This window comes from Neolamprologus brichardi, chromosome 7, assembly GCF_056152115.1.
Source record: "Neolamprologus brichardi isolate AB-2024 chromosome 7, ASM5615211v1, whole genome shotgun sequence".
NCBI lineage: Eukaryota > Metazoa > Chordata > Actinopteri > Cichliformes > Cichlidae > Neolamprologus > Neolamprologus brichardi.
Genome location: NC_142110.1, coordinates 64,357,507 through 64,380,281, shown reverse-complemented (window position 1 = coordinate 64,380,281; position 22,775 = coordinate 64,357,507). Strand labels below are relative to the sequence as shown.

The 22,775-nt window shown below is 41.5% G+C and overlaps 2 protein-coding genes across 2 annotated transcripts; both read left to right on the top strand.

Annotated features, from left to right (window-relative positions):
• Positions 1-429: 429 nt before the first annotated feature.
• chmp1a (charged multivesicular body protein 1A) lies at positions 430-9,204 on the top strand. The gene is made up of 7 exons (XM_006804784.3): positions 430-548; positions 1,890-1,909; positions 2,008-2,085; positions 4,789-4,935; positions 5,082-5,210; positions 5,364-5,557; positions 7,724-9,204. The coding sequence occupies exons 1-7, from the start codon at positions 542-544 to the stop codon at positions 7,743-7,745; spliced, it is 597 nt and encodes a 198-aa protein (XP_006804847.1). The 5' UTR covers positions 430-541; the 3' UTR covers positions 7,746-9,204.
• A 9,783-nt stretch (positions 9,205-18,987) lies between these two features.
• slc10a3 (solute carrier family 10 member 3) lies at positions 18,988-21,445 on the top strand. The gene has a single exon (XM_087844122.1). The coding sequence runs from the start codon at positions 19,443-19,445 to the stop codon at positions 20,856-20,858; it is 1,416 nt and encodes a 471-aa protein (XP_087700248.1). The 5' UTR covers positions 18,988-19,442; the 3' UTR covers positions 20,859-21,445.
• Positions 21,446-22,775: the final 1,330 nt, after the last annotated feature.

The following is a 22,775-nucleotide window of genomic DNA, read 5'->3' as shown; positions in this document are numbered from 1 at the left end:
GAGAGAATACATTTGATAAAACATATAACCATATACTTTTGAAATATGTAGATAGATAGATTTTGTTCTTTGAAATTGGTTCTTTGCTAAGTTATCTGATATGTGATAACAATGATTCATCTCTTGAGTCAGGTGCCTTTTTATGACTGAATGACTCACAGGTCAGTGTTAATATATTTTTATATATATTATATAAAAATATACAATATATATAATATAAAGATCTTCAGGTACAAGAACTGAAGTGAAAATGAGTGAAAAAGCAGAAAAGAAATGTAGAGAAACGAAGTGTGGCTAAAAACCTTTGCTCTATGCTATGCAGTTTGCTGTATCTAGTTATGATAATAGGTGGCAGCATTTCACTTGAGGCAAGATGCCACCTTCGAAGAATGGGCGAGGAAGGAGAAGAAGAAGAATTCGAATCACGTGACTACTGTTGAACCAGGAAGATCCACGGTGTTACCAAAACAACTCAGGACTACCTTGTAGAGGCGCTACAAATAACTTCTTAGTCGTCTCCTGGTATCATCTTCGCTTGGACATGGATGGTATGTCGTGTGTTAACTTCTGAATTGTCTGTCTGAGTAGCCTTTGGTTCTTTATTTTAGCCCAAGCGCCAGACTACGTTAGATAGCTAAAATTAGCGCTTTAGCTTGGGTGTGTGGTTAGCCGGGTTAGCTGTCTGACCTGTTTTTTGTTGGGGTTTTTTCCGTTTATCACATTTGACGTCCACTGAGTTTACGGACTCGTTATTAAATGGGCCTTTGGTTTTATTGGGCTGTGCCAGAGTCTTTTCTTAGCAGTGACTTCTACAGTATGAATGTGATACAGCAGCCAGAATTTGATTGGAACAACTTTGACAGACGGAGACACATTTCATCGTTCTCCCCCGGTTCTGTTAGATACAAGTCATCGCTATAAAAGAAAAAAAATAATAACACAAGAGCTTCCTCTTGCCTGCTTAAACGCTAAAAATGTGTTTCTTTAACTTATATTTATGCTTGTACCTGTTCTTACAGATATAAATATAACTCAGACATTTGGTTCAGTTGGCTTGATTTGGGGAAAAAATGAACTTAAAATAAATATATAAACGTATTTCCGGCATCTACAACCGTCCGCTGTTTTCTACATTATCAGTGTTGTTAAAGTAGACTTGTTATACTTGATACTTACTATACTTACTATGATTTATTATGTGACATCGGTTAAATAAAACTGCAGGCTGTTCTTGATGACATCATACAGATCCAAAGGTCGGAAAAAAAACCTGCCTGAATTTGAGTGTTTAATTAAAGCAATATGAAGCCTGAGCTTTTGGTTCATAGTGTGTAGCTGGACATATACTTACACTTATTTAAAACTTTGATCTTGTTTAATGTGAACATATGATAATTTATATAATATATGATAAGCACAATACCTTTTGTGGTGCTAAGCCAGAGACAGAAACTGCCCAACGTGATCGTTCTAAATAGCTCACTGAATTAGAGTGCATACTTTAACACAATGCCAGTTTGTGAAATTTCTTCTCTCTTAGATATTCCACGATCTGCTTGAAGTGGTATTTTTGTAAAATTGAAGTTTAGGAATCACAACAACTCAGTGGCAGACCACATAAATAATGGGTTTGCAGAGGGCTGTGGCCCATTGATGTAAAAGTAATCAACGCTCTGCTAACTAAATAACTATCTCCAGTGTCCCTCTGGCATTAACATTAGCACATAAACTGTTTTGGGAACTGCATGGTATGGGGTTCAATGGCAAGCAGCTCCTGTAGATGTAATGTGTAGTAAGTTGCCCAGCACGTTTGTCCATATAGTTTATGTGACAGTTTATGTTATATACACTCCAAATGTCTGACTCTGTCTCTCACCATCTCTTCACAGAAACACTCTTTCAGTTAAAGGTATGTTCCAGTGAAAATCTTAAACCTATATCAGACAACAGATAACTTAAAGTGGGATATTTATTAATGTATTCACATTTTTTCTCTGTGGCTCACAGTTCACTTCAAAGCAGCTGGAGAGGCTGGCCAAGAAAGCAGAGAAGGATTCTGAAAAAGAGCAGGCAAAGGTCAAGAAGGTAAGCAGGCCAATCAGCTGGGGTGACGTAAGGGCCAAATGGTCCCACAGTACACTGTATACATCTTTCTTGCTCCACACATGTCATCATTCTAATACAGACAAAATGAAATGTCTGTATGTCTGCTCTTTACTTTTATTGGCATCCGTGTACTAGTTCTTATTAAGTCATCATAAGGTGCTTTATTGTATTGTAAAGTAAACCCTATACAGTATTAGAGGGAGAACCCCAGCAGTCAGATTATTGCCTGTGAGCACCACTTGGTAAGGGTGGTGATGAAGAACTCCCTTTCAATAGCAAGTGACTTCCAGCAGACAACAATGTCAGTGTAAGTGGAAATTTGGATAGCACAGACAAAATAAACAGGAGCCTGTTTTACTGTTTGATTTGAAGTATGATAATCAGAAACACCATCTCTTCGTCATCAGCTCTATGTTTAGCAGATGTGAGCAATCTAAAACATCCAGACTGTTATCATCAACATTAAGGGAGCCTATCTGCATTTTTCTGCTTTCTTTTTTTGACAAGATATGAGGTAATGCTTGTGACGTAATGCTTTGTGCTTTGTGATCTGTGCAGTTGTGCAGTAGCGTCTGCTAATAAGCTTTGGGTGTGGCTGTGTGTTGTAGTAAATGGAAGATGATGAGTCAGTGAGTAGAAAGACTACTCCATGGAGGAGATTTATTTTTATTTTTATTTATTTTAACTGGACATCATTAGCACTTAACAAAAATGCGAATGATCCAGAAAATACTCACCAAGCTCTTTTTAGCAACCTGTGTACAGCGGCCTATTCATGCAGCAAATATCCAGCGACTTTTCATGCAATAAATAAAAATCTTCTGGTAAAGAATCAGCGCTTTAGTTGGTGTTTGCATCAAATGTGTGAGTTAAGAACTATGTGATCAGTCACTTTTAGTGTCAGATGAACTGATTTGTGTGTTTCTAAACTCGTTACTCTCCTAGATTTTTACCACAATGTTTGTGAGAACTTACTCAAAATCCATGAATTTAATATCAATTTCTGCACAAGTGAAATCCTCACTAATTACTGAAGACAGAGACCAAGTTATTTGCTGCCAATTCCAGTGGTTCAATTTAAGTGAAACTGCTTTGATTGATGGGTGACCCAGAAAAAGGAACTGTAGTTCGTAGCTTTTTGCTCAGGTGGTAAAACAGCTGGCAGACAGTGATGACGGGGTCCAATGAAAAGTATGAAAGTATAAAAAGTTTGTCCCTTAATTGTCTTATGGTTGCACAAAATGCTAGCATGGGATAAACACATGAATAAACTGCTTATTTCAGCTTTTTATTTTTATTTTTTTACCTTTTTAAAATATTTATTAGTTATTTTATGTTTTTAACTCAGTAGAGGCCATTATTATTAAACTTAAACTAAGCAATAACTAAAAATGTGAAGTGAGTTTAATTTAACTATAGACCTAAAGACAAGACTCAAGGAAAAAAAATAAAAAGTAAACATATTGTAGGTTCTTCTGATTATTAGTCAATGTAAATACATGCAGTTAATAAATGTAAATACAAATGATATTGAACTGAATAAAATAACATTCAACACTTACTAACTACTACTAACTACCTGACCTAATGAGTACTTTTTACTCCCTAACAACACCCCGAATCTAATAACAATCCAACAAAAAGAAACCTCGGACTCAGTCAAGAAAACTCAGTGAAACTAAACTGAAACTGGAAAAAACAGAAACACAATCTTACAATTCAATGATCGTGGTGTAGTTATGCTGATCATTTTACCAGTCTGCTGACACTTGAAGTGGCTCACGTGAACCAGCAGGTGGCAGTACAACACTAGCTCAGCTAGTTTTAGGTATTGGGCAGGTCTGTCCCAATTAGAATGTATGTTTGCTGTAGAGAATACAGAAGTGCTATTCAAACGCACTCTCTTGCAACACGAGCAACGGGGTTCTGACATGACAGAGCTTTTATTATCTGACACGTCAGAAATATTTCCCTGTTCAGTCATGACAGGTTTCCCTCCTGCTTTGCTTTGTTGAAAAGCTGACATGCATTTGAAATGAGGAAAGATGGAAGTTTGCTCTTTGATGCTGCTGCTGTTTCCTGTTATCACTGCTGAAAGAAATATGATTATTGCCAACTTCTGCTGTAAATTATTTATGTTTTAAATGAGGTGGATCACGTGTAAGGTTGGGTCACTCTAATCACAACAGAGACGCTACTGGTTGTTGTTTATTATACATTTCATAATTATACAACCAGGATCACAGTAACATCGTAAACATTTGGACTTTTAACAGACATTGGTATGAATTGACATTCCAAAGAAAAACAAATGCTAATTTATTGAGTTGTTAGTCATGGTGTATGAGGAAGAACACAGGAATACACAGTAAAGATGCAAGGTCATTGCTGATTATGTCTTTGATATTATTGAACCTGCAGCGTCTATGCTGTGCTAACACTGAGCCAAACTTGCAAAGCTAAGTATATTTTTTAGTAAACAGTTGTTTAGTTACATTTATGGCTGTAATTCCTGTAATTGTTCTAGTTCATTTGTCGCTTGTATGTGGAGTGTCTACAGTAAAATTTACGTAGTGATGTTCTGTGTATCAGTCCTATGATGTATGCACCCTGTCTGTGCACATAAACAAAGGATTATTCTGAAGGTGAAGAGTGTTAACAGCATCTTTGTCTCATCAACAGGCTTTGCAACAGAAAAATGTGGAATGTGCCAGAGTTTACGCGGAGAATGCCATCAGGAAAAAGAACGAAGGCCTTAACTGGCTGCGCATGGCGTCTCGAGTCGATGCCGTGGCCTCTAAAGTCCAGACCGCTGTTACCATGAAAGGCGTAAGTTACAGTGTTCAGTCAGCTCAACAGTATGAATCAAAGACATTTTTCTATGTTGAAATGAAAGATTCTAAATCAACTATTTTCATATCACAAAGCGTGTATGAGACGTATGTTACAAATGCCTTTTCTTTACTTTCCAACAGGTGACCAAAAGCATGGGTCAGGTCACCAAGGCGCTGGACAAAGCTCTGAACTCCATGGATCTCCAGAAGGTCTCTGCAGTCATGGATAAGTTTGAAAGCCAAGTCCAGAACCTCGATGTCCACACCTCAGTGAGTGCCTTCACTCTTTGTTTGTAGAGCACTTTTTCATGCTTTTTAAAATTCCACAGTAGCGCTAAAGGATGTAATAAGTCAAACCCAGCTTTGCACTCTCTGACCTCACATCCCCTTTGTTCTCTCCTCACCTCTTTTTTTGCGCACCAGGTCATGGAGGATTCCATGAGCTCAGCAATGACGCTGACCACGCCTCAGGAGCAGGTGGATGACCTGATCCACCAAATAGCAGAACAGAACGGCCTGGAGGTGATGGACCAGCTCAACCAGCTGCCTGCCGGGGCTACCTCAGTGGGCGCAGAGAGCTCACGGAGCCAGGAGAAGGAGGACCAGCTGTCTCGACGGTAGGAACCAGATTCTATAAGTTAAACATGTCCCCAGTAGCTATGGCTCTATGGACAAACCTCAAACATCTGTTTAAATACCAAAAAACACCACAGCAATGACTGCTTTTTAAATGTAAACAACACACACGGTGCAAATATCTTTTTGCAGTATTTCCTCTGCACTGTGATAGCACCATTTTAGCTCTTTTTATATTCTGTGACAAAATGGTGTCAGTCATCTGCAGACAGGAAGCTGGCCTGACAGTTTCTCCTAACCCATGCATTCTCCCATTAACCCACACACCTGATGCGTCTGGAACAAATCGTAGCATTATACAACAAATTAGAACCATATTTGGGCAGGAGCTGGGTATGGAGCTGTGCAACACCTGTTTGAAATTAAAAAAAGACATTACATGTGTCTTATTTCAGCCCCTGCAGCTGTGTTATAACTTCTGATAAGAAGAAACTTCAAAGTGTCCTCCACGTTTCCCTTACTCATTGAATCCTCCCCCTCCTCACCTGGTTTTCATACTCTGGCAAAAACTTAACAAGTTACACATGATCCCGCGCTTTTGTGTTTACAACAGAGCACGAGATCAGGAAATCAGATTACTCCTCAAGTCCCTGCCCCCACACTGAACACTGCTGTTGCAGTTGCAAAGTCACGAGGGAACAAGAAAGGCACAGTATGTTCAGTTCAGATATGACTCATCAGAATAATCAAATCAGCTGATGAAAGAAAATGGAATTCTGCTTTAAAGCTTCCAAGTGTAGCAAATTGTTGTCTCCTTGTTTTTAGTACTAGTTAGTTACTTAGTCATTACTGTAGGTCTGCAGATGGGCGATAATGTGGGCTGAAAAGTAAAAAAACAAGCAGATTTTTCTATTAAATTAACCAAAAGTGACCAGTAGTTGAACAGAGCAAGCAATTCAACATCGCTTCAACCTTTTAGATGGCATCTTTTTCTTTTTGTAAAGGAGTTAACTGAATCTCCCAACCCAGTAAAAGCTGCATAAAATAATTTGTTGACTTGAGTTTAAATGATTTCTCTGCGTGCTGTTGTGGCAGTCCTTGTATCTGACATCAAGTTATTCCGAGACAGCGTGATTAGGACACAACAGGAATAGTTTCACAAACCAGCCAGGCATTAAGTAGGTGTTATAAACATATAAAGGTGTTGCTGTCGTCCAGTGAGCGACAGGTTTCTGGCAGGAAAACGTGCAGCCAGGATGAAAGACTGTTTGTGCATCTTGTTAGTGAGAGTTGATTTAATGTTTGATTGTGGTATCATCCAAGTAATTGTTTCTGGGAAAAAAAGTCTTTTACAAGTGCTAACGCTCATTTTATCAGCTTTAACACAACGTTAGGTTTAATGTTCTAAGAAAAAATCATAAATTTCCAGAATTTAAGGTCAATTTTAAAGAAAATATTTTCTGATGTTAGATAGATTAATTTCCTGCTAGTGCTGGAATCAAATGACTTCACTTTGCTCTTTTGGACAAACTTCGTCACACCACTTCATAAACACGGAACGGCACACGAACATAACAATGAGAAGATGAAACTGTAATAATAAAAAACACAATCTTTATAATTTCTTTACAAGTGTGTAACTTCTCATGTTTTATTCCTGGTCAATATTTATTTTTGTATGCAACCATTATTTTAACCACTTATCCAGTTCTGCATTGCCCACCAGCCCATCACATTGCACGCACAGCCATTCACTTTAATATTCAGGATCCTGTGACACAGGAACATCATCATCTCCACACAGAGAGGCCTCAACTGACGGGTCAATTCACACCCAGAACCTTCCTCCATGCTGTACTGTGCAAATCATACACGAGTTACTGCAGACACCTGTTGGACGCAGCTAATTGTTTCACTCTCTGTTCACAGCAGAAGTCTCAGAACTTTCTGACTGGATATGATAAAAAGTATGCCGAGCAACGTTTGCCAAGCAGAAATGATATTTAAAGGTGTTACGGTGAAATAATGAGCGACCTTTGACCTGCAATGCACAATGAAAATAATTGTGCATTCCAGCATTACTTATAGTATATCTGTAGGTTTTTCCCTGTCAGTGGTGCGAGCGCTGAACCACTCACAGGGAAACATGTTTTTAAGGCTTCTATATGTTACAAAGACCTTTAACCTTAATCATATTTTTCTTCCAGGTTGGCGGCTCTACGGAACTAAAAAGCTGCTGCAGGAGAGGCGACGTGGCTGCGTGGAAACAGACAACTTCAAAGATGGCGACAACGAGAGCTGTGTGTGTTTCTATTGAACTGTTCCTACTGGGAGGACTTAATGAGCCTATTGATTTACCAACCTTCCCCCGTCTGCTCTATAAATAAGTACACACAAACACACAGCAGAAGAAGCAGCACCTGAGAAGGCACGGGCGTCTCTCTCTGGCTCACCTTCCCTTTTCGATCCATCTTCCTCTGTTATTCCCCGCTGGAATCTCATTTTACCTTCACCCTTCTTCCTTCCCCTTTTCATCCCCTTTGTCGAATCACGGGCTTTCAGGTTGAAGATTTATAAAGAACAAACAAAAACACCTTTTACAAAATGATGAGTTTTAAAGAGTAGTTGTATTGATTATATGGGGGTTGGGTGGGGGTCAGAAAGGGTTTAAATTCTTTGGAAGTGATAGGAAAGGAAATATCAGTTGACAATAGACTTTGGAAACACTACCCCACTGAACTCCTTCCTTTGTCAGATTTTCCAATCTTCATTTGTGTAACACAACAAAGGACAATCTTTGTTTCAGGGTGATATTTTCCTATTTTATTTTTATTCAAGATTTATTTTGGATTGTTTCTCATGCCTGTATTCAGACTTTTTTTTGCTTTGAACGCCTTATTTGGAATGCTGATGCTTGCATAGGTGCTCCCCCGCCAGTGCCTGATGGACAGTCTGTTGTTTAGAAGGCGAGAGAGGAATTTTCCGTTGCTCTTCCTGCCAGCAGAGCCTGAGATTCTTTTGTCCTGTTCCAGCCAACTTCTACGCTGTCTGTGAACAGCAGGGCCTCAGGTTTACATTTATTATCTGCGTCTCTGTAGCCAGATCTCTTTTGTGGTTTTTAAGGCTGAGCTTTTGATTTTTAGTGGCATTGAGATATTTTCGTGCGCTTCTGTGTTTCAAAATAACACGATCGTCTCCTATCTGTCTCCGTTCCACCCTGGATGGTTTCAGGAGAGTAGTCACATCAGATGTGCAGGGATGTGCTGAACTCCTAATTTGCCTTGCAAACCACACATTTGCTTTTTGGTTACGCAGGAAATGAACTGGAGGAGGATTTAGATTAGGAGCCGTTTTAAAATAAAATGTACAACAGCGTCAGAATGTGTTAACAAGATATCAGGAGACTGCTTCCCATTTTTTGCTTTGAACGCTCGTAGCTCAGCGTTGACTTGTTGAGGGTTTTGGTTTGTTTTGGTGTTTCCTTCTTTGAGTGTAGACGTCACGCGGGCGAACTGGAAGAAGCCAGACCTCCACCTATAACAGAGAAGCTTCACCCTCGGGATAATGTTTTCAGTTTCTTCTCCATTTTAACACGAGGGTTTATTTATACTCTGGTTCCTCATACTCTGCAGCACTTTTGTTTTGTATATTTATCTTGTGAAAATAAAGTCATACCCTATTACGCCGACCCATGCTTGTTGTTTGTGGTGATGTGTTAGCATGAAGGTCAGAGGTTTCTTTCCACTGCACAAACTTTACTTATCTGCCTGCTTATCAAGGGACGTACTTTGAACCTCAAAGTCGATTGTGAAAATGTTTATCATTCTGTGTCAGCGCACCAAACTGCAAAATTGAGAACTGTAGTGAGGAGGGCACGTCAGCATTACTCAAGTCTTCTCTTCCAAACACAGCCACTGATAAAGGTTTGCTGCGTGCCGACATGTAAAAACCAAAAGTGTAACGGCAGCTATGTCCAGTGTTGGGAAGGTTACTTTTAAAATGTATTCCATTACAGAATACAGAATACATGCCCCAAAATGTATTCTGTAATGTATTCCGTTACGTTACTTAATGAGAGTAACGTATTCTGAATACTTTGGATTACTAAATATATTATCATGCTGTTTACAACTACGTGAATGTACTATTGCTGTGATTTATTACTGTTACTGAAGGTCCGCGGCTCCGAACCGTAGTAAAGGGACCTCTGGCTAATACGGTGGGTTCTGTGTCAGGCTCGTAGCCGAAAACTAGCTTTACTTTGTTGTCTGGGTCAACTTTGCGGGTGAGAGACAGAGAGAGGCGTTGAAAGGCTGCTCCAACGGAACTTATTGTTTTTGGAGGAAAACACGAACACGGTGTACAGTCGAGTCTTAATAGCTTACTTACAACTGGGCTCGTCAGGCTCTCTTCTTGGCTGCAGTGGTTATTATTATATTTACATGCTTCCAGCTCCCGTTTTTGCTCGATGACAGCTCGTACTTTTCCTTTTTCTCCCTCCCTCGCTCACAGACACATAACGTGTATGGCAGTCCATTCTCCCTGCAGCACGGACTACACTGCCTATGATGCTACATTCTTTAGAGCTATACCTGTAGCATTCTGCCTATTAGCTTAGCACAACAACAAAAAGGCCTCTCTCACCCAGGAAACATGCAGAGAGAGCGTCACCCTGTAACCATGGCAACCGTAACGCTGCCGCCTGGAACAACAGAACGTAGCTGTCAAACAAAACCCAAACAGTCCTGACCCGCCACAATATGAAACAGGGAAGTACCGCTGTGTAATCCATTTATTTCAACAAAGTAACTGTATTCTAAATACCACCTTTTTAAACGGTAACTGTAACGGAATACAGTTACTCATATTTTTGTATTTTAAATACGTAACGGCGGTACATGTATTCCCTTACTCCCCAACACTGTGTATGTCCCTCTTTTATGTGGTGTCTGTGGTTTAAAAAAAAATAAAGAAGATATGTTTTCATATATTTATTTTTAACTTAAAGAAAATTATTCCAAAATCATGAGCATGCCTAGTCTGTAATGAAGCAAAAATACTGAATTTCTAGTGAGATGTCTGAAAACCTTTTCACAAGGCACTGAGGATTTAAGGAGCTTGGAAAGAAAAGCGACTGGACTTGTTTAAGTTTCTGGAGGACGTTTCACCTGTCATCTGAGAAGTTTTTTAAGTTCTAGGATCAAACTGATCAAATCCAATCCTAGGTATTTAAACACAAGTGGGAGTTGTCCCGTTAGAGGGTTGTTGACCTATTATTGATCGTGAGCCAAGGTGTGAAAAAGGGTGTTGGTCATTAGCAGCAGAGGTTTCGTGTGAAACCATTGTGAGATTTTGCCTCACCCTGTGACCTATAAAGCTCAACTGAAGTTGTGAGTGGGCGTTAAGGCCTCTGGGAAGGGATCTTAAAACGGGATTATAGATGGCAGACCGTTTATGTTGTAAGCCCCGCCCTCTGTTCAAAGATGGTCGTTCACAATGTACATAGATGGCTTCTTTCATTCCTCTTTCAAACATTTGTCTTCTTGGTCCAAAATGTGAGCATTGGCATCCTTGAAAGAGTGACTTTTGACCTTTAGGTGCAGATGTACAGTTGTTGTTGGCTCTGCAGTACACTGGGATGTGCTTGGTGAAGAATCACCTGAGTTTCTCTGATAAACCTGCTACATAAAGGATGACAGTGTTGTTTTGTTTGAATTCAATTCAATTTTATTTATATAGCGCCAAATCACAACAAAAGTCGCCTCAAGGCGCTTCATAGGTACAGAGAAAAACCCAACAATCATATGACCCCCTATGAGCAGCACTTTGGCGACAGTGGGAAGGAAAAACTCCCTTTTAACAGGAAGAAACCTCCGGCAGAACCAGGCTCAGGGAGGGGCGGGGCCATCTGCTGCGACCGGTTGGGGTGAGAGAAGGAAAACAGGATAAAGACATGCTGTGGAAGAGAGACAGAGGTTAATAACAGATATGATTCAATGCAGAGAGGTCTATTAATACGTTCCTATTCTCCCTGGTTGGTGTCTGATCTTCTGTACAGTGATGAAAGCCCAGTTAGGATAACTACGTGTTTTAAGAGCTTTCTTTACATGTGCGTGTTCCTTTTCTTTCTCTTTCGGGAACACTTTCTGCCCGGTCAAACAGTAGGTACTGGTCTGTGTGTGTGGGCTCATGATAAACTTCAGTGTTGAGGTTTCCATTCTCCTCACTGCACACAGCACAGTCCAGAAATTTCAAACTATTACCTTTTGCATCCTCCCTGGTCAAAGTTTCTACTTCTTTGTTTGGATTTTGACCCAGGTGTCATTCGTGTATCTGTGACAGTAGCTGGGTGCTGTCCCTTTGAAAGATTCAAGAGCCTTACTTTCCACTTCCTCCATGTAAAGGTTGGCTACAATAGGCAACACCGGGAGGCCCGTGGCACATACATGTTTTTGTCTGTATAAGACCCTTAAAATATATGGTGTTAAGGCAGAGGTCCAACAGTGTGCAAATGGGATCGGGAGAAAAGCTGGTTCTGTTTTCTAAGCAGCTGTTTTGCTGTAGTCGTTTTCTGACAGTCTCCACTGCTTTTCTTTGCAAGCTCCTTAGATTACCATGACCTGGATGACTGAGAACCTACACAGACACACTGAGGATTTCTTCTTTTGAAGTCGCCATTCATGATGTTCAAAGATGCACTCGAGTGGGATCTCAGTCCTCCATTTGATGTATCCATTTTTCTTGTATCCCACCTCTGCCCTCACGGTTTCCTTTGATACCATTGGCTTTATGCTCCAGCTGTCCTGCAACATACTGGCTGCTTTTTCCCAGTTGTTTCTGTCTTTAGTTGATTTTCACTTTACTTTAAAAAGTAATTGATTAGCTTTAGATACCCAAAACTGCTTGGATTTGTTTAGGAAATACAAACAACTTGATTAGTTTTAGGTATTAAAAAGTACTTGATCAGGTTTAGGCACTACAAAATACTACAACTATTAAATTAGGTTCAAATAACACGTATGATTATCTAGAGACTGGTGGTGGATCACCTTACCCCGTTGTCCTCTACTTGATAACCATCAAGTAACCTTGCACAGAGAAAAATGATGAGTTTGAAAGGACAGTGTGTGTGCAGCCTAACCACCAAAGGACACCTTAGAAAAGCCAGATTGAAACTTATTAGCCAAAGGACACGTCTACTTCTTTGGATGAAAATCTGATAGCTCACCTCCACCTGACCTCTATGGGTTGAGATGAGATGAGATAGCCTTTATTTGTCAGTTGCAGGTCTTTTGCCCACAACCGAGATGACAGACCTTGCCGACCGTACATACAATACACAAACATCACATTGGGGAGACAGGTCAGGCTAGGTAGCGAGGAAAAAAACTTCGAAATGTGTAACACAGAAGGATAATACAGGAATGCACAGATATCAACACACCATAGCACAATAAACACAGACAGCAACATGGGAAAGAGTTCCAGTGTTTACATCTGATCTGGGACCGCTGCAATCTTTCGACTGCGCCTCCAACTGACCCGATGTCCACATCAGAGGGAAGGTAAGCGTTGGAGGTGGCGTTGGATCCGGGGTAGGGAGGGTGATGCGTCGGTGAGTGCTTATCAGTATCAGTATATGTATGTGTGTGCGTGTCTATAGTTCAGCTTAGACAGTGTCCTTCACCCTGCCAGGCTAAGTAAACAGTCTTCCAGCCAACCCAGGTGGCCTTGCATGGAATGGGAAGGAACAGACTAAACACAGTCGTTATCAGGGTTCTGAATATACAGTGCAGGAAGTGACTCTCTTAGTTCATAACGGTGGGGAGGTACTTAGAATGTCCACCAAAGCTAAAAGGGGAGAAACCTGGGACTAAAACATCACAGAGGAAGGTGACTTCATTCTCTGCTAAGGATGCATTACCCCTCCGTAATAACAGCAAATGGTTACTTGCTGCTAGGAAAATGAATAATGGCTGCATTTCACTTAAAGTGCTGGTATTTTACATACAGAGAAAACCTCTTTCTATCACTATTGCAGGAAACCTCATGTTAAAGTTCATTTTTGTATTTTTTGTAGGTCAAAATACTGAATGTAACTTGTACTTCATACTCAGCATCCAATCATTTCTTCGCACTTTACATGCTTTTTGCATTGAGTTTACCTTAGGAGAACTGTTCTGCTAGCATAAGAACAAGTTCGTGATGTTAATGGGACAGACAGCTTCAGATGTTAATAAACCAACTGACACAAAAGCTTTATTGTTAAAGAGATGAATACCAGAGCAGCGCAGTAAAACATCACCTGTAACGGATATGATAACATGTAAATGATATCAGGCTGTAAATTCTGCAGCAACCTCAACACTCGAAGATGCTGTTATATGGGTTAAATGAGAGTTAATAGTCAGACAGCCTTAGCCAGGCATTTACCAACCAGAGGTTATCAAATCTGAGCAATGTGAAATGCAATCAAGTACATCTACATGAAGTGCTCTGGGAGTACCTTAAGGATGGGTTCAGTCAAACAGTTGGACTGTAAAGCACTGTGCACTCTGTACACTGAGCTACAATGATGGAAAGACAATTACAAATATCTGGTGACAATAAAACAATGTAAAGCCAGTAAATAGAGGACAGGCATGTAGGCACTGCAAGTCAAACTGCATGCCATAGTGTTGGTTGGTGTTTGTGTGTTTGTCACAGAAGAAGAATGTACTGTGTTATTATAATACCAATAGCCCAAGCAAGACAAATACAGTATCAATGTTATAAGAATGTATAAAATTATTATTATATAACATAAATAAAAGAGGAAACAGTAAAACCTTAAACCTAAAATGAACATCCACATTTTTCCAGATGATTTTTTTAATGTCCTGATATGTAAAAGAAAGAGAGTGCACTTTATGCTTTATACTTTTATACAGTTAGCTTGATGTCCAATATTTAGGCCTGTGTGCATTAAAGGCTTGCAGTGCTGTAACTTCTGCTGGCAGTACGTTGCTCGTAGTAGGATTACTGTTGTGTTGCCTGGTGCAAATTTGGCATTTCAGGACAATGCTTTTCGATTAGTCATCATGGCTGCTTGTGATCTAATTTGCAGCACAAGGCAGATCACGACAGTGGCTTTATGAATATTCATACACCGTGCAAATACAGGCGTCTGTGCTCTCTGGGTAAACTGATGAAACCACATCAGGAACAGAAAATGTAATTTCCCTCTGAAGAGTAAAGATGGGTGGCGTTTTTCAATTCCTCTTCCTTTATTTCCTCCTTCTCTGCCTGGGTGTCTCCTTCTCTGTGTTTGTGAAATAAAGTAATGAGGTAAGTGATCATACCATGGATAAATAATTAGACAGCTCGGGGGAGCGGCACAAATGCCAGGCAGGAAATGTGCGTGCCTGGCAGCTCTACAACAAACTGGCTGTCACTCCATGAAATGTCAAAGTGTAGGCCACGGCGATCACCCCAGCAGGTTGTCTGGGCGTACGCCGCGTGTTCTGCTGAGGACTCCCCCGCCTTTTCTTTTTTTGGAAGCCTTGACTTAGCCGTGGTGACAGAAGGAGGACGCACAGCTCATGAAAACACAATAGATGATGAGCAAGCCCTCCCAGAAGTGACTTGACCACAGTGAGAGAGATGAGCCTGTGGTGACATTGCTCACCTTCCACAGGGAAGCAAAACTGGAGGTTATGAATTGAAAATGGCTTTTAAATATGTGAGTGAGTCCCAGCAGGAGCCGGTTACTATAAAAAGACATGCAGGCAGGGTTATGTCGACAGCAGGGATTTCCTCTTTCATGCCAGAGTCCTGCAATGTGCGCCCGTGTCAGGTTTCTGCCGTGTGTGTAGGACAAATAAGCACTAACCTGTTTGACTGCAGGTTTGAATGAGCATAATTGATCAGTGTCACGATATACTCCTGGAATAAAAGGTGAGGAGGCAACCTTGAATGAAACTCTGGGTGAAAGTTTAGAATAGAAGCATAGCCCTTTATTGTCAGTGTGGATTAGACCCGGGCCGATCAAAGGTTTACAGTAAACTAAGAGCATTACAGGGAGTGGGGCACTTCAGCATGACTCCCTTGTTATGAAAAAAATAAGAGAGGCGTTGACGTGTGAAATGTCACTGTTTTGGTCAGTTTTTTTTCTTCCAGCAAACCTCATGGTGAACTGGGCAGCAACTAAACCTTCTGTTCGAACGGCAAACGACAGAATGTATTCCACTTTTCAACAATTTTTTAATTTTAGTGCATTAAAGTATGCAAAAGCATTGTCCCATCTCAACACAGGGGGATGGTGACACGGACCTCAGCAGCACAGACTTCCTACGCCAGGAAGCATTATTCAAAGAGAGATAGCAGATTTTCTTCATTATTTGTATCTGCCGTTTGTATCTTTTTAATACATTTTATTTTATGCATATTTGTAATCAAATTAAATGCCTTTAGTAGTCGTTTTGTGTCTCTTTCTTTAATGTTTTGCATGTCATGTTGCATCCTTTTGTGGTTGTTTATTATAATTCCGCTGTTTTTGACCGGTTTTGGTAATTTTATAATTGTTTAGCAAATTTTTCTAGTTATTTTGTGCCTTTTTTAAGTCATTTTGCATCCCTTTGTAGTCCTTTTTTGTATCCATTTTCATTTTGCATTGCTTTGAAGCTGTTTTATGTGTCATGGATATTTTTGGGAGTGTTTTGTCTTTTCTTTGTAGACATTTTGCACCTCATGAGTTGCTTTGTGTCTCTTTGTTTCTTTTTCATGCATTTGTAGACACGTCACATCTACTTTTTTGTCACTTTGCTGCACTGTGTTTTTCAAATCTTTGTAGTCCTTTTTGCCACAAGCCAGTTACTTAAAATGCAGTAACTTGGCAGGACCTGTTGATTAATTTTAATTACCTTCAGTAAATATGTAATGATATACAAAAAATTTAAATGTACAAGTCATTCATGTTGTATGTTAACTCCTTTACAGGAAATGAAAAGCACAGTTTAATGTAGGGAGTGTTGGGTGGGGAGGAAGGCTTAGTGAATAATGTTAGCACTCTACAGAGATTTTATAATGGGAGAAATTTCTTCTTAATAATCGAATCGATTTTAAAATCTTATTGTTGACTTATAAAATCCTAAATAATATGGCACCCGATTACTTAGCAGATCTCCTCTGTCTGTGTAGCCCTAAGAGAGCTCTGAGATCATCGGGTCAACATTCTTTGGTGCAACCTAGGTCTCGGCTGAAGACCAGAGGGGACCGTGCCTTTGCCACTGCCGCACCCAAATTATGGAAAAATCTTCCTCTTGACATTCACGCATCAGATTCAATCCAATCTTTTAAATCACGTTTAAAAACGTTCTTGTTTAACCTGGCATTTAAGGCTAATTAGTGTGGTTTTTATCTGGCTCTGCATTTATATTATGTAATTATTTTATACAATACAATACAATTTTATTTATATAGCACATTTAAAAAACCACAGGTATGCCAAAGTGCTTCACAGAATGAGTTAAGAGCAATAATAAATACAAATATAAAGCACAAAATACAAAAAAAATATACTAACAGGCGGGTGACATAACTAACCAATAATACACCAGGCATAGTAGGCACTAGTGAAGTCCACACACAATGCTAAAGGTTAAAACATTCTAAACATTAACAAAGTGATAAAGATAAGTTCCAGTACACTAAAATGTGGGCTCTAGGAGGCGGGGAAAGCAGGCTAAACAAATAAGTTTTTAATCGAGATTTAAAAGATTGAATTGAATCAGACGCCCGAATAGCTAGGGGGAGGTTATTCCAGAGGTAGGGTGCGACAGCGGCGAATGCGCGGTCACCTCTGGTCTTGAGCCGAGATCTAGGTCGCACCACGAGCATTTGGCTTGCATGAGATTTTATCTGTATCATGGTTTTACTGGAAAGCACTTTGGTGTACTTAGGTTTTTAAATGTGCTAAACAAATAAATTTGATATGATATGACAATAATAAAAGAAGCTTGTACTAAAAGGCCTGATTCATTATATTTACTACCTTGATTGCTGAAAAGCATGATTAAGTTCAATAAATGCATCAATAATGTGTGAATTAAATAATATAGTATATTTGTATGATTGATTCCATCATAAGTTGTTAATATTAATACCTGGATTTCAAGATGTTTTCTTAATTTGATTTGACTGGGTGGACTTTAAGGAGGATCCCGTTACCTGAATACAGATACCAGCAGGTCAGCTGTTTTGGTCTGAATGCCTCCTTTGCTTGTGTTTAGTGGGTAATCCCTGGCTGCCCCTCCAGTGGATACAAATCACGATGTTCTCTTTCCCATGTGACCGCCCCTGTTTGTCTGAGCAGGGAGAGCTGAAGCTGAAGACCGCTCTGATTGGATTAATGAAGGACTGCGCTAAGGTAAACACACTCACCCAAACACTAACAGGAAGTGCTGGGATTTTTCTTTACAAAATAAATGCACGTGTTAAATGGGCCGATTACTACAGCAACACCTATTACAAACAACAATTCAATTCAGTTTTCCATTCAGATTTATTTATATAGCGCAAAATCACAACAACAGTCACCTCAAGGTGCTTTATATTATAACACACCTGTGAACTGGCAGAATTTGGTTAGTATGTTATGTTATCATTGTTAATTATTCATTTTGCTTGAGCTAAGCATAAAATTGACACTAACATAGTTCTTTTTTTTTTTTAAAAGTTGCTGATTAACTAATATTTTCAGATGACAAAGAATTTTTAACATGTAACATAAAGCAATTTAACAGGCACACAAAATTCTGTCTTTCAGTAGGAAAATTTCTCATCAAGTCTTTCACCCAAAATCAAACTGCTCAACCTGAGCTGTGCCACTGATGTACTGTACTCATTTCTAACCCTATCCATCCTGGTCGCTCCTAATGGAAATCTTATCATTTTTATCTGTTCGTCCCACCATACATCATAGCAGGTTTGACCGTCATCTCGTAAACCTTCCTTTTCACTCTTGCTGCCATCCTTCTGTCACAAATCCTCCCTGATACTTGTCTCCACCTGCCTACACTTTCTTCTTCACGTCTCGTGTGGACTGTGCACTGCTTTGGCTGGTTGATACTCATGTTCACTGCCTCTGCTCCTTGCAGCTTCACTGCTACACACCTGTATTCTGTCTTGCATTCATCTACCTCCATTTCTCCTGGCTCTCTTCCACCTGCTCCCTACTCCCACTATGAAGAACAATGTCATCTGCGAACATCATAGTGAGCAGAAATGTCTGCCTGGCCTCCTCTGTCAGTCTGTCGTTATAAACAAAAAGGGGGTCAGAACAGATCCCTAATACACCCCCAACTACAACAGTAGTGTGTTTATTTGATATAATTCAGATGGATTTTAATTCCAAATTTTTGCTTTATGTTTACTAAGGGTGAAAGTGAAGTTTTCTTTTTTTAGCTTTTATTTTGACATCCCTTGCCCGGAAGTACACCCTGTTCGTGCACGTTCGCTTCACCAAAACATCATTGAGCAGCAAACAAACGGCTGCGAAGCTACGATGTTTTCTGTTTTCACCAACCGGAGAGACAAAAAGGACGGAAGAAAACGGTGCGGGTGTGCCTCAGCGTGACCGACATCTTAGCAGCGAGTAGCCAAAAGGAGACCTGTGCGAGTGTTTTCTTCCCGGGGCTGCCGCCGGAGAGCTGTGCCCCGACAAGGCTGGGCGGGGTGATGTTTAGGTTCCGGTATAAAGGCAGCGACAAAATGGGAACCAGACGAGATGTGAAGCCGGCAGCCCGCGCTGTGCTCTTATCTCGGAGACTAGAATGAGAAGTTGGTCGCCCGGGTGTGAAAGGGCGGCGGTATAACCGTCTGGGGAGGCCACTGGCGGGGGAGAAGCGTGTCGCTGCCGCGTCCCTCCGCCCCTCATCCGCCAGTACCATGAGGACGATCTTTACATTCTGCTGTCTTTTCCTTATTACCGGCGGATCGGACCGGGCGTGGGCCACCGGAAACCTCACTGTCGATGGCAGCAACAGGACCAACGTGACGGCCGACAGCAGCAGCAGGTATATCACAATCGGGGACGGGTCATTGCAGGAGTTCGACTTCCCCGAATACACCAACGGCGTGATTGTAATCTCCAGCCGATACCGGAGCGCCGCGGCCGCCAGGACGGGCCGCCAGAGCTTAAAGCAGACTGTGAGAGTTCACTCCTTGGAACCAGAGGTGCTCTCGATAATCAACGTGACGGACGGCGGCCACGGAGGACAGGCTCAGAGCTACATTATCAACATCCGCTCTGGGCTGCCGGGCAGGGCTCAGCTGCAGATCCAGCTGCTGGACCTGGACCAGGGCTCGGTGCCGGTTCTGATTGAGGAGAGGACAGATTACTGCATCAAAGTGGAGCCCAGTGATGATGACCCGGCCACCCGGCTCATCCAGTCGGGTGGTCTGTCCCATTTCTCTGAGAACCCCGTGCTTTTTGCCTTGCTGCCCCTCATCTTTGTCAACAAGTGTGCCTTTGGGTGCAAGGTGGAGGTGGAGGTGCTGCGGGGCCTGCTGAAGAGCCCCATGCCGTTGCTCCTAGGTGCGCTGGGTCAGTTCCTGGTGATGCCTTTATATGCCTACTGTGTGTCCCAGTTGGCCTCACTGCCCAAGGCACTCGCTCTGGGGTTGGTCATCACCTGTTCTGCCCCAGGTGGAGGGGGAGGATACCTGTACAGCCTGCTGCTCGGAGGCGACGTCACCCTAGCCATCTCCATGACGCTGGTCTCCACAGTGGTGGCGGCGGCAGCCATGCCTTTGTCGTCAGCCCTGTACGGTTGGCTTCTGGGTGTCCATGCTGCCCTGCACGTGCCCTTTGTGAAGATCCTGGGCACCTTGCTGTTCATCGCTATCCCCATCTCACTGGGCATGCTGGTGAAGCTGCGGCTGCCTGCCCTCACTCGCGTCCTGCTGGCGCTCATCCAACCTTTCAGCTTCGTGCTCATTGTGGGCGGCATCTTCATGGCCTACCAAATGGGAGCGTCCATCCTGGCTAACGTGCAGCCCCAAATCGTGGTCGTTGGGATTACGGTGCCTTTGCTGGGCCTGGTGGTCGGGGCTGTCCTGGCCAAGCTGGCGGGCCTTTCTCCACCACAGAGGAAGACGGTCAGCATCGAGGTGGGCGTCCAGAACAGCCTGCTGGCTCTCGCGGTCATGCAGCTGTCTTTCCGGCGACTGGAGGCAGACTTTGCGTCGCAGGCGCCCTTCATCGTGGCCCTCAGCAGCACCTCGGAGATGCTGCTCATCGTGCTGGGATACGTCACCCAGCGGAGGCTGTGCCGCTCGGCCGTCCCCAGGAGCGACGCCTGATTGTAGCTGCAGTTTTGCTCTTAACGTTTTTTGAAGAATGAACCCTTTGAATCCTGTGGAAAGCTGGTGTCCCTCTGTCTCAGCCTCAAGACGCCCAACAATCACCAACCCAACATCACTGTTGTTGTACACAGGACAGTGAATGGACTTTTTATGGGACTTTTGTTGTCGTTTTGGTATTTTTTTCATGAAAACCAAAGGCCTTTTACCCCTTTTTGTGTTTATTTTCCAGTATGTACTTTTTCAGATAAGATTATACTGTGAGGTAAATGTAAATATTCTTAAGAAGACAAATCCCTATTAAAAGAAAAGATATTTTTCTACCAGATTACTTTTTTTTTGTGATCAAAAAGCAAAGACTGATATTTGTATCATGTTTACAAGCGGTCCATGTGTCTTAGCCTGTGGAGGGGGACGTTTTGGGGGGTGGGGTTAAAGTGGAAACTTTTGTGACTCAAACAGGAACATGGTGAAATTATTTTGAAAGTATTTGCCTCTGATTGTGTGTCCGGGATCTTTAAATCCATGTACTTGAATATTTGCAAGGAGAAATTCAGAAAAAGTCAATAAAAAAAATTCTTGTTAAAGCAGAACTTGGTTTGTTGAGTGTGTGTATGCATGCATGTGAGCATGTGCCAGAGAAAACCTACCAAACAGGTCAGTGCTCTCTGAGGCCCAACAGGCTGTTTGTTGAAGCTAACGGAAGCCAGGCTGCTTTCACACAGTCACGACCTTTATAAATGTTTGGTTTCGCTTTGACGTGAAGATGGTGAAGCTAACTGTTGAGTGTTTTAATACTGAAACTTTCGTTTTTGCCTCTTTCAAATTGTGTAATCAACCACACAGTGAGGGGCTTTCTTTGGGCTAAGCCATTCATATGTAATTAGGACAAAGTGTGGTACATTGATGTGCTTAGAGGAAGCAAATATATTTGAAACCACTGAACGCTACACCAGATGGCTCCAGTAGCACCTTGGTGTTAGTGCACCAGGATTTCACAGACTGTAACTCACCTTCAAGCACATATGAGTGATATTCTTCATATAAGTGCAAGTGTGACAGTAAGATTTTTACTTTTACAAACAGTGTTTACTTATATTCAGTTTTATTGCTACAGTGGGGTCAACAGGGTTTAGTTTGTCTTGCTTTTAGTGTTAAAACAATTTAATCATCTACTATAATAAGCGATTGATAAAATCGAGGAATCTGTGACCATGTTATATTATCCAAAAACATCAAGTTTGAAGTTTGAGGTCCCAGCTGTGCCAAAATTCACATTCACTCCATGTCGACTGCATAAGCGACCAAACATTTGTCTGTATTTCACCTTTGATGAAACGGTTTTGACAAATATACCGTCGTGCTGTGATTTTGCTTTCCTAAAAAAGTATTTGTGTGTGTCAATCCATCATGTTACACTTCCTCTAATTTCCCCGTGTTGTTTGTCCAGTGAAGTTCCACATAGCCAGGCTTTCTGTGTCACAGCTGAAGCGAACCGAAGCTGAAAAGACGACACGCGTTTGCCACGTCTGTACATAATTTTGACACAATTGCAACATCATATAAAAAGCTTTAGTGTTTACCCTACGGGTGGCTGTTTTTGAAAAACGTGCTGCTGGGAGGTTTTCCAAATGATTGTTGTGTTTTTTTAGTGCTTGAAGCACAACACGCCTCACTTGGGCTGATGATAAAACCAGTATTCTGAACTGTTGTATTGTTACAGGTGAGCTTGGATTTTTTTGTGTGTGACTTCCCGAAACCTCAAAAAACTCACTCTGGTTGACTAAAGTATTGAATGCAAGCTCGAAATTCAGAGTTTGCACAGCACCACAGAAACTCCCCTTCCTGCAGCTCTTTTGCAAAACATGCAAGTTTAGATGTGCACTTCCTGTTTACAGCACCAGGCTTTTATGTGCC